Genomic DNA, 12309 nt, shown 5'->3' with positions numbered 1-12309 from the left:
TCCTCAGAAAAAAATCTCAATTATAACATGGAAACAAGAGCAAGAAACTAGGCCAGCATGTGGCCAGCACTCAACAAATCCCCCTTTCTCTCTTTGCTCTTCCATATTCCTTTTAAAAAAGATTGCTTCCTTGTATAGCTGCATAAAAGAAATCAAGTTGCAATTGTCAGTGCATTATTAGTATTTGCAATATTTCAGTGCAGTGGATTGATTTGATGCAGGTACAATGCATGCCAAGAATACATCTGGTAAGTTGGATGGATGCTAACTGCCCTCGATACTCACTCCAGATGTATGCCTCAGAGAAAATGTTCAGGGCACTGTAATTTTGGAAAATAAAGAACATTGGACAATTCAGGTTAATAGTCATTGTTTTTGACACTGTATTATTCACTATCATAATCACATGTTTCATAGTCACATGTTTATGATAAAACTATCATATTCACATGTTTTTCTGATGTTGTGCAAACCACTTCTGCTTTCTCTTGCTCTCACAAAAGTCACATTTTTTTTTATAAAGCTCATTTCTAACATTTATTCTTTACACGAGAGTTGCAAAAACTAAATAATTAAAGTAGCATTAACAAGAATAAAAGACAGACTGATAAAATCAAGGAAGATGTTACTCAAGGTTCCTAAGCTAATATTAAACAAAGCTGTTCTTGGACAACTGCACTTCTTTATCTCTCATCAAAGCTCCTCAGTTGTATTGATCTGGAGCTTCAGGTCAGGCCAGGGATAGCGGCGCTGACCACTTCCACGTAGTAGGTCCCTGCATCTCAGGGCTCAGCATCTCTGATTCGAAGCTGGGTGGCAGTAACCCTGAATTTGTTCCAAATGGCTGAAAATCCTCCAAGCCAAACTCCTAGGATGACTCATTCTTGGTTTCTATGTGTCACGGTAGAGACTCCAATTACAGTTAGCACTATAATTAGGATTTCACTACCAGTTTGAACATATACTGGTTGAATCTGGAACTGGACTGGTGTTTCCTCAGGGATATTCTCTTTTTCACTTCGAGAGGAAGGAAGTGAAAATAGAGATTTCTGTTAATTAGGCTAAAGAAATTTTGACGCTGCCTCCCACTTGGTGCACAGTACCCACGACTTCTGGCCTCTGACAGCTTCAGGAATCCAGAATCTATATTTATGATAACCTTTCTACTTGTTATTTCTATATTTGTGTTCATCTTTCCCACTCTATGCTGGCAGTAATTCTTCCCAGCCAGCAGGTGGTGGTATTTTCATGTTAAGTTTGTTATTGAACAGTATAATGAGTTCAGAAACACGTGTACAGTATAATTGCTGACATAGGCAGTATATCAGTGTTCATTTAATCATTCTTCATCCTGTTTGTTGTTTACAGAAAGCACTGCTGTTAAGTATTTTGTGTTATTTTATTACATCTGAGACACATTAAATATTTGTGCCCTTAGTATTTGTATGGTTTGACTACTGATGTATTCTAAATCACGTTTTTTCATCTTTATTTGTAGTTTCACTCGTTTGGCATTGAAAGCAAAGTCAATTAAAGTGACATACGCCTGTCAATCGTCAAAGAGTTTATCTATCTGCACAACTGTTACTTGGAAGCACAGTGGGAGCAGAACACACTCACTTGTACCGTGATGTGTTTGTGTGAACCAAAAAATTGAACATTGCTTAATTAGCATTTGGATTCTCTTTTCATATTTGTGATATCTGCTTGTATGAAGGCCAAAAGAGATTATGTCCTTTATCTGTTAGATTAGTGCCACCCACTGGATAATTCCTGCTAACTACACTCCTCTGTGGACAAAGAGCTCTGTGGGAGCCACAGCTGTGATTACTGTGATTATACATAAATCATATGTAAAATACTGAGGGATTTATGATCACTTTTACATCATTTTTTTATCTAAGCTGCAGGTTGTGCCTCCTATGGAGAGGAGCAGTTGCATTAATCTCTGAATACTTTATGCTTTTTTTGGATGTGCATAATGTATGCATAGCTGGGTAAACAAGCTAGTTTGGTTGCCGTTGTAAAGCTCACAGGTTAAAGTGTTGCAATAAGATGAAATCAAATGACAATTTTTGTGTGATTCCCCTAAACTTTTCCCAGAGAACAAAACTGTAGGCATTTCCCTTTACTTGCCTGGAGATATTTTTCAGCAACAAAGATTGGAAGAAATAAGAATAGAATAAATCATGTCCTCTGTGGCTTCCGCTGTACAATATAAAGCCAACACAATGTATTGTGTCTGCAGCCATAAACGTTTTGTGAAGAATAAGAGGTCCAGAGTACAAAGATCACTTTGTCTTTTCCTCATCCAAAGCACACTTTCACATTTTATCTCTGTTTACAAACATTACAACACAAGTTTCATGAATGTCCGGAGCTGAACATGCTGCATTGTTGGAAGGACTGAATGTTGGGGAGCAGAGCTGTGGTCACAGGTCAGAGAGAGTAGGAGAGGGTGTGGAAGGGGGAATATTTTTTATTTTTTTACTGTTGAAAGTTTGCTTATGAAAACTACAAAGAAAAAGAAGGAAGGACTGGATATACAGAAACACTGGGGTGGAGTGAAAAGAGGAAGGAAGCAGGTTTAAAACCAGAGACGGCTGCAAAACACACACACTGACTGGACAGCAAACAAGCCAGCGAAGACGAGAGGAAGGTCGCAAATGTTTCTTTTTCTATGTTTTTGAGAGAAATCATCTCCTATTATGTAACCGAAAGCGCTCCGGGGGTGCTTCATTTGGGGCCATAAATCTATTTTCAGTCTGAACCGTGCTCCTCTTAAACACTCCGAGAACACAGAGTGAAAACCTCCGCGGTCCTGTTCGCCTCATCTTTCCATTGGTAAGGTGAATCCTTCGCTTGCCGGTTTTGTCAGGTTAAATTCTCTGTAAACGACAGGAGAAAATTCCTGGATGTATTTGATGGGATGCAGGTTGTGTTCCTGAGCCGTTATCAGTGTTTTCCCTCCCTGCGTTTTGGTTGCTCACTGTGCTTCAGGGGTTCATGTTTTTGTTTTGTTTTTTCTATTTTAAATGAAAGTTTTTGGCAGCAGAATGGTCTCTGTTTTGTTCCAGCTCCTAATTTTTGTGCTGCACTTCTTTGGATTCTTCACACACACACACACACACACACACACACACCTACACACACCCACATACACACGCACACACACAAAAAGAAATTCAGGGACGAAAAAGAAAGATGTACTGAGCATTTGTATTCCACTTGTTATGGTGGAGAACACTGCCTTAATTGTTTATAAATTTTCTCTGGAGGTGATGTTATTATTTTTGCTGTTTTGGCTCCCCTGCTGCCTGAGTACAGAGGAAATGGCGAGCTACTGCTGCTGCTGTTGAGGTTTTGGACAAATTCCCCTCTCTCTCTGCTTCCTTTCAGCACCAGCAGGTGTTATGGATCTGCAGTGTCTCCGGCGCTGGAAAGCTTTGCCACTTCTTCTGTTGTGTAAGACTGTTTTTGTTCTAATAATCATCCGCATTATTTTTGATTGAACTTAACGAGTGACTCTAAGGCACTTTTTGAAAGTCTCCCTGCAGGATGAGGCAGCAGAATACTTTTGTCGTCATCAAAGAAAACAGAAGTGGAAAAACTTTAGATTCTGCACTCTTACGTAAACGCAGGACTTCTTGTTAGCTGCGTCTTGCGTTAGTAACCTCAGTTCTGTTATTTACATGTCCTCCACAGTCTGCTGATCAGGTTAAGACAAATGATTAATAGCTCTTGTAGTGCATGCATGCAGCCTTAACAGGATTTGACACAGACATCAGGATGCTGATGGCTATCAGATTGCACATGGATGACATGCACCATAAATCATCGCCTGACATTATGTGACAGACAGTATATGCCTTGCATCCATTGATATTTGCAGCATAAAGATCAATTCACTGCATCATAGTATGTTTTTTTTGTGAACGTTACTCTCCATGTAATAAGAAAAACAGACAAAAATAAAAGAGCTTGCAGTAACAACTCCTCCCCCCCCCCTCTTGTTCTCAGTGCCAGGTGGATTTTGGTGTATGTCAGTTCACATCCTGAATGAGCAGCCTGTCCACGTAATCCCAGGCTCCAAGCTGGTTCTCACAGCTCGGATCGAGAAGGATCTCAGGGAAGAGATCTCCACGATAACGTGGACACGGGAGCCTGAAACCGGATATGATCGGACCAAAGTGACGCTGGCTACGTGTCCTGCCAAAAACCCAAAGTGTTCTGGTGGAAAGCCAGATGTGCAAGTGAGTTTGAAGCAGCAGGAGGCGACACTTGAGATGAACGGATACAGCACAGAAGACAGGGGAGAGTACTCTGTGACTGTGACGGATCGCTCAGGAGCCAATACCACCGGACGCTGCATCGTCAGGGATTACGGTACAGTATGATGCGCAGCATTTAGAGGGTGTGTATTTAAAAAAAAGTGATTATAGGTTTGCATCCCATATTTAACTAAATACATACAGTTCACATAAGGCCACATGTATCGTAGTGAAGACAACAATCCAGATGTGAATGAAAGAAAACCTTCCACATGTGGGACATTTGTCCACTTATTTCATGTAACTCTAACAGTCCCATGTGTTTTACATGCTTCTAAACGATAACATTTTCAAAAATTGTGGAAACTTGTTCCACATTTATTTACTTGTTACCACACCTAAAATATATTTCCAAATGTGTTTCACGTGTCAAAGCGCATTTATTCTCTAAATATGAAACAAACGAGTGATGATCGTCACCAGCAAATTTAAAGAAGCTTCAAATAAAGTTTTCACATGAATGCAACCCTGGCTATTAAATACAATTAATCTTTCTGACAAAACTGAAAGAAAATGTCATTGTCCTAAATTTTACGTTGTGCTCTATTTGTTATTTGCCATTTAAAGCCTGTAGATTACTTCATTTTGCACAGTCAGTGGCTACAGTCTTTTATGAGAGTACGTCACATTTTCCCTGTCTTCAGAAAGGTCAGCAGATGTTGAAGCCATTAAGGTGCAACAGTTACTTGTGTTTTTGCATAAAAGCGGTTGAAGTGATAATTTGGGCTTTCTGGTTTTGCATTCAGCCAACTCGATAGTGCTGTGAATTTCCCTTAACTTCAAACCAGAATTAGTTTGTGTTCTTCTGAAAGTTGAATGTCTCATTTAAAAATGTAACACTTGAAATTAAATTTCTCAGAGGCTTTGTTCTCCTGTTTCTCCTTTTTGCCTGTGTCTCTCCAGATGACTCCTCTCTCGCTGTAGCTTTCCAGCTTTCAGTTTTCCCTTCATCCCATTTTTCTGACTTAATACCTCCCTCTCTGATCTCATTATTGGCTTTGAACCTGAGCCAGTCTCTCCTGACAGCATTAAATGTCTCTCAAGGTTCTTTGTCTTGGACCCTCTTTGACAGCGCGCACCATTATTCCTGCTCTATAGCAGATAGAAACCCACAGCAGAGCACTTCGTACCTCCTGTTTCCATCTATCTCTCAGCTTTACCTACTTGCCTGTCATCATTTTTTGACCTCATCACAGTTTCCGTGTCTGTGCAGAGGCCGTTCATCATGTCTCCGTCAGCATCAACGTGTCTTACTCCTTGCTGGTTTGCCGCGAGGCGTGGGGGACAGACCCCAGCTTCAGCTGGCTGCACGAGAGAGCTGCCGTCACCCAGCAGGTGGGAAAAGTCTCCAAGGATGGACACATGCTGATTGTAACCATGACTCCCCTTTGTGGTCACTTCACCTGCATGGTTGGCAACAAGTTGGGATACAGCTCTGCCTCATACACTGCAGGTATGAGGATACGTTCACGCACACGATGTGCTTCTCTGACCTTTCCGAATATTTAAATGCAGTTTGGATCAGTGAGAGTATTAGTTTTACTTCTGCACTAGTCAGATGTTTGACTTCAGCAATGGGGTGTAGAATACATGGCTAATTATGAGCGTCATTGCCTCTTTAATCACTTTAAGAAATTAGATTTTAAACTTTAAGAAGATTTTGATACGCTTAAAAATTCCTGTTAAATTAATATAAGTGGAGCATTTTTTAAAAATTAGATTCTTATCCCTCTCTCAACACCTATATTTCTATTAATCATAATAATTTTCCACTTACAGCTATTGAAAACAAATTTGAAATTATAAATCTCCAACAGTCTCATATCAGACCAGTAAAATAATATTTTTCAAAGAATAAAGTTGAGCTCAATGAAAAGTATGTTTAGTACCTGCTGAAAAGGTTGTTGTTTTTGAAAAGGCACTTTTAATCCAATAAACGAGACTCCCTGGGAGATTTATTCTAATTTACTGAATATGATGTATTTGTCCAAAGTGAGATATTCTCACTATGCAGCTGAAATTACAGCAATAGACAGTGTTGATTCGCAGACGCTGAATACAAATACACGCCTCACTTGCCTTATTTATTCATTGTTTTATTACATTTCGAAATCTATATATGTCAATTTGTGTATTTTTCACAATAAATAACATTTTGTGTTGGTCTGGCACATAAAAATACCACCTGGTGGTCGCAAAGGGACCAGATGTAAAAAGCCTGAAATCATATGAATACTTCTCCGTGACACAAGATGTATAAAGAAATTGCTTTACAAAGTGTTACTTTTACTTTTGTTACCTAAACAGGAAGATCACAGCGAATATAAATGTGTTTTGTTGTCTTGTTTAAAGTCGGCCTCTCTTTTGGCTTCATGGATTTTCCGACATCAGGCTCCCTACCTCGTGTCTGTCTGAGCATCCTGGCTGCACTTTGTTCTCGCGTATTGTATCTCCTGTGCTGTTTTTCTGATAAAGGATTTTCCACAGTGGGATCAATAAATCACTGTCGCTGCTTGAGCTGCTGCCGCTTGCAAAGCCGCTAAACAGGCGAGACAAATGCAATTGTCTTCCAAAGAGCATGATGATCCAAAGGCTGTCTGGGCACTTTCTGTTATCTTCTTCTGTTTTCCTGAAGTCTACAGACTTGTTACAGTGAACCTTTCATGTGTTTTAGAGGAGACATGTCAGATGTCTTGTTTTGCTTTCCCTTTTCATTGTTTTTTTTTCTTTCTTTCTTCCTGTGGCTCATAGCACCTTGTGAAAGCGAGGGCAGAGGGACGACGGCGGCTGTGGTTTGTCTTGTCCTCCTGCTGCTGGTGTGTGGAGGAGTGCTGGCGTTTCTCTTGTGGAGGTACAGTACCAAACACAAACATTATGTCAGACACAAATCTTATTTCAGGCTACGCTCTGAAGATAAAGCCAATGCTGCGAGAGAGAGAGAGAGAGAGAGAGAGAGAGAGAGAGAAAACAATAATAGCACGGGCAGAGTGAAACAGAAAAATACGACATGGCATCCTCCCACACGCTATGCAACATGACAGGCCAGGTTGCATCTGCTGACAAAACAATTGTCTTTTTTTTTTTTTTTACTTGAGTCTGTTCACAGTTTGTCACTGCTGTTTGATCTAAATTGAACTTTTTTTTTTTTCCAGGAGGCGCAGGGAGACTAACATGGGAGAGAGGTTGTACGAACACACAGACGACACAATCTAAAAAAGATCAGAGCTGTTGCTAAAAAGTCTCAGAGGAGAACAGTGGACGGAGCCGCACAACGAGGGTGGAAACTTCCTGCCCTGTGAGCAGTATGACCTCAAGCTGCACGGAAACAATGTGGAGAGTGAACTGCTTCCAGACAAATATAGAAAATACCTACAAGTGGATATTCGGCTCACAGAGCCTCCTCCTCTGCCTGAATTTTTTTTTTTTTTTTAAGCGATGTTTAATTTGACTTCTTTATGTTTTGTTGTCAGTAAATTGCATAAAAATGTATTACATGAAGTTTAGCGATAATTTATGTCTGACAGAATAGGATGCTTGGATATTCATCTGTGCTTTGGTGAGATTTCCTCTCATTTGCTTTCATTTCCAGGGTTCACTATTCAGCTTACATGCACACACATTTAGAGCTAAGCACCAAATGCAATTGAAAAAGACTTGATTAAAAGCAGATCCAGTTCAAGGTCAAGTTGCTACACATCTATGAAAAGTCTGGAGAAGTCTGGAAATTGATTTGATCTTTTTTTTAAGTCTAGATAACTATGAAAAAGTAGTTACATTTAAACACTTATTGAGTTTTCTAAGGGATGAAGACGTCTTTTGTAAAATGAAGTGCTTTTTAGAATAATTTGTGCTCAAAGTACAGCGCAGAGGGGCAGGAAGAGATTCAAAATCAAAACAAATCAACACAAAGGATCAAAGTAAAGGATCACAAATTGTGCTTCAAAAAAACTGTGTGTGTGTGTGTGTGTGTGTGTGTGTGTGTGTGTGTGCGTGTGTATGTGTGTGTGTGTGTGTGTGTGTGTGTGTGTGTGTGTGTGTGTGTGTGTGCGTGTGTGTGTGTGTTACAGATTTAAAATGTTAAGACTAGATGCCTAAAAAAGCTGTGACATAGCCCTTTACTAGGGCTCCAACATGTGTTGCGTTGTTAAAGATTTGTGAAATCTGAGGTAAATGTTTTGTCGTCAAACATCTCAAATGTTTTTTCTTTGTTTCTTTCTTTTGTTTTGTTTTTTTATTATTTCAAAAAATGTTAACATCTGAGTCTGGAAAAGTGTGAAAATTTCAAAATGGAAAATTTTTAGAAATCTTAAACGTTACTGTGAGGCCACCATCTACCACTGCACCACTGACCTCACTTTTAAAACATCCATGCTTTATTTAGTTTTTTGGTCTGTTTTACATTTTATATTCCACATCAGGGGCTGGGTTGGACACTGTTTTCACGAGCAACCATAAAAAACGGATCCCTGATATGTTCATAAGCTGAGTATATGAAGCATTATCTCTATCCAGACTTAATTAAATCATGACTCAGTTAACATAAGTTTCTGATGCAATTTCTTATTGAAGCAATGGGGGAAGGGAGGCAGGAGGGGGGGTAAGAGGGGCTGCACCCGCACAGTTTGCCAACACCTCAGCTGTCCCTGCCTTGAAGATTCAAAAGAAGAAATGGCACAAAAGCTCTACAAGGAAAACTGGTTTCATCCGTATTCAATCTGGAGAAACTCAAGACAGAGAAAGAAAGCGATTAAAAAAGTTTAATGACAAAGTTCAAGTCCTTTGGAGTTCAGGCCCCGGCCGAGGACGTCGAGCTGGAACGTCGATAAGCTCGATAAACATTCCTGATGTTGCATAGGAATGTAATCCCACCAGGGTCTATACTGGTGGTGAAGGTCGAAGAAGGATGTGCGGCTGAAGAGCCAAGAGCTGAAGGTGGAGATGGGGCGGAGGTGGGTTGATCGCAGCTGGTAAGCGGAGGAGACCATGGATAAAGGTCCTTATCAACTGGAGCTTGATCGATGATTGGCCATGGCGTGTCTTGATCCAGCGCTGATAGGTCCAGGGTGATGAGGGGGAGGCACTGATTGATGAGGTAGGTGAGGCTAGAGAGTCTTCCAGATTGAATTTGCGCCAAAGCTTCATTTGGAAAAAATGAGGATTTATCTGCTGAACAAGAAAGCAAAGTTCAAACTACAGGGAAGATAATGCAACTTTAAATAATAATAAATATATCTCTTTGTGATGGCACGTATAACTTGAATACATAATATATGCAATAAATAAAAAGTTCAAAACTGAGAAAACATAAAATCTTACCAAGTATTTTTGGTTTAGTTTCTAGTCCACACTTGAGATAAGACAAAACTAACTTACAAGTAACTTTTCAGGAGTTGTTTTAAAAATTAATTAATGTTGGTGTGGAAGTACTTGTTCTAATGTCAGATTATTACATTTATAAGAAGGGAAAAATCTTTTATTAAAAGTGAAATAATAAAGTCAAAATAGATCAAAAATACCTGGTAAGATATTATGTTTTTGCAGTGAAAGGCTATTTTGTAGGGTATTTTGTAGTTTGTAAATGAAATTAGAAGTGCTTTATAGGGGTTGTGACAGACTTCCAGGCAGAAAAAGTTTGTGGTGAAAGTTATTTTCAAACTTTATGGCAGGAGTCCTGAGTTTATTTTTTGCGTCCAACCCGCCATTGGCTGCGGCTCAATATTTTGTGATCACGCTGTGAATTCAGTTTTCATTTTATTTTCTGTCAGTTTTTGTTTTTGCTCCACAAACTGAACAAAACGTTCTTGGTGTAGATCCAGAAATGGCAGAGTTGTGTCCAAAAATAAGACTGGAGAAATTATAGTGCTCTGCCTTATTTTTGACAGTGCACTCATTGCACTTAAACCTTTTAACCTCCAGCATTGTTTCTGATGAGCTCCGGCAAGCCACATGAAGGAAGTGGAACCAGACAGGTCAGATGTGGGACAGGATTTCTTGGGTGTGAGAGGAAAGTGGAACAAAAACAGCTGTCATCAAAGTTTTGAAATGGCTTTGGAGTTTTCCAAAGCCAAGTTATGTTTTATGAAAAGATGTTTTATAATTTAACAGGGAAGTTGCTGCATTTTCAGTAAAATATCTATAATATTGCCAAACTTTAAACTGATGTGATAGATAAGATCTTCAGGTCCCTGAGGGTGTATCCTGGTGCTGAGCAGACAGTGATGAAATATTCTGAAAATCAGAAGAAAATGTGTGTTAATACAAATCTCAGCTTCAGAATGTGAGTCTGCTTCCGATCTGCAATAATTTCCAGTCAAAGAAACGGGACATACATCGGCAAAGTTTGCAAATGAAACGTTTAAGAAGTGAATTGTTACTTTAATGCACACTTTGGCTTTTTGTTAAATTCCAGTCTGCTACATGTCTATTTTCCCATTTCTAGTTGTGTTATTTTTTTTTGTTTGTTTCTGTGCCTTTCTTTAGCTTCCCAGCAGGCTACAGATGGAGCTGCAGGGGAAGCTCACATATCAGGTGGAGGTGAACCTAAAAGTTGCATAACCCAAGCTGGAGATGTACCAAGATGTTTTATACAAAAAAAACACCTTTTTTTATTGTCTTCCTTTCTTGGTTATTAGTTTTTATTTATTTATTTATTTATTTAAATTTAGCCTTAAAACAAAATTCCACTCAACATGTCTATTATAAATGTATAAATGACAATAAAGTCTGTCTATCTCAGAGATAGGAACCATATTTGGCAGCTTTGAAGACCAGACATGTTTCCCCTGGAGACTGTAGAGCCTAGCGAAATATTTTTATCTGCAGACATTGAGCTAATGTCACAGACAGTCACACCACAGAGTAAGAAATCAGCACAGAGCCACAACATGTTACACCATAGTGCTAGTTTGAAGATGACAAACAGCTATATTGTGCTCCCGTTTACTCTCAAACTTTCTGTCAGCACACTGAAAATAGAAATGTGATTAATACGTATTTAGATTTGTTCGTCTCATTTTCCCAAAGGTGAATTGAAAAGTTTTGAAGGAGAAAAAAAAAAAGAGACTATATTGGGACAATGCAAATCATTTTGAAGAATAAACTGTTTCAGCTTTTTTTTTAATGGCAATAAAACGTTTGTATTTCTAGCAGCAGGAAACCCGTGAGCCACAGACAATAACATCATGCAACATGAGTTTAATGATGCTAACATGCTGAGTTTTGCAGGATATATAAACTGTTCATCATCGCTACTTGTGAAGAAGGATAACAGTGTCTAATCAGCACTTCAGCTGACAGGAAAGTAATTATGTTTGCAAGTTTTTAGTCATAAAGCTGTCACTGTGAAGGGAGTAAAGGTTTGGATTCGTTCTCTTTGTGAAACGAATTTCTCTTTAAAGACGCATGAAAAATGATCCTCGCTAAAAATCACTTAATCTTTATTTGGAGAGCCTGAGTCATACAGAAGAGAGTAAAACGAAGTGTTTTGCATTGAACATAAAAAAGATGACACTTCTAGACATTTTAAATACAAATAATTATCAAATAAGAAGAATAAAACAATTACAGTGAAATAGAAAAAATATATTGCGCAGTGAAGAGAAACTGGAAATAGAAACATTTAAAATATTTTTAAAAATTTGATGACAATACCAACTGATTAATGACCAAATTTGAAGTCAATATCTCAAAAACCTTATGAAGAGTTTGTTTAAGTTCAAGGTGAGTAAACATCAAAACCCAGATTGGCCGCCTTCCTGTACTTTCTTTGGCTTCACAGGAATATATCTTTGTACCAGATCTCTTATGTAGCCCATTCCAGATTAGGGGGCGCTGTAGAGCAGTTTTGCCATCCCCCTTTTTGATTTCATTAAAAACATTTGATTTCACAATTTTGGGCCAAGTTTGTTCAGTTTTCGCATATGTTCAGGTACCAAATTTCCATTTTTGGAGACAGAATGACAACAAATCCAGCGATTAC

General features: G+C 38.9%; 1 protein-coding gene across 1 annotated transcript; it reads left to right on the top strand.

Moving 5' to 3' along the window:
- The first annotated feature begins 2323 nt into the window (after positions 1-2323).
- Positions 2324-8874, top strand: LOC106916528 (uncharacterized). Its single transcript, XM_014984886.2, has 6 exons — positions 2324-2844; positions 3400-3465; positions 4021-4386; positions 5545-5784; positions 7083-7182; positions 7484-8874. The coding sequence occupies exons 2-6, from the start codon at positions 3414-3416 to the stop codon at positions 7542-7544; spliced, it is 819 nt and encodes a 272-aa protein (XP_014840372.1). The 5' UTR covers positions 2324-2844; positions 3400-3413; the 3' UTR covers positions 7545-8874.
- The last annotated feature ends 3435 nt before the right edge of the window (positions 8875-12309 follow it).

The sequence above is a fragment of the Poecilia mexicana genome, unplaced genomic scaffold, assembly GCF_051168715.1.
Source record: "Poecilia mexicana isolate PSO_F unplaced genomic scaffold, ASM5116871v1 scaffold_16, whole genome shotgun sequence".
Lineage (NCBI taxonomy): Eukaryota > Metazoa > Chordata > Actinopteri > Cyprinodontiformes > Poeciliidae > Poecilia > Poecilia mexicana.
Note: the sequence above shows the minus strand (reverse complement) of the source record. Positions and strands in the feature narration are given on the sequence as shown.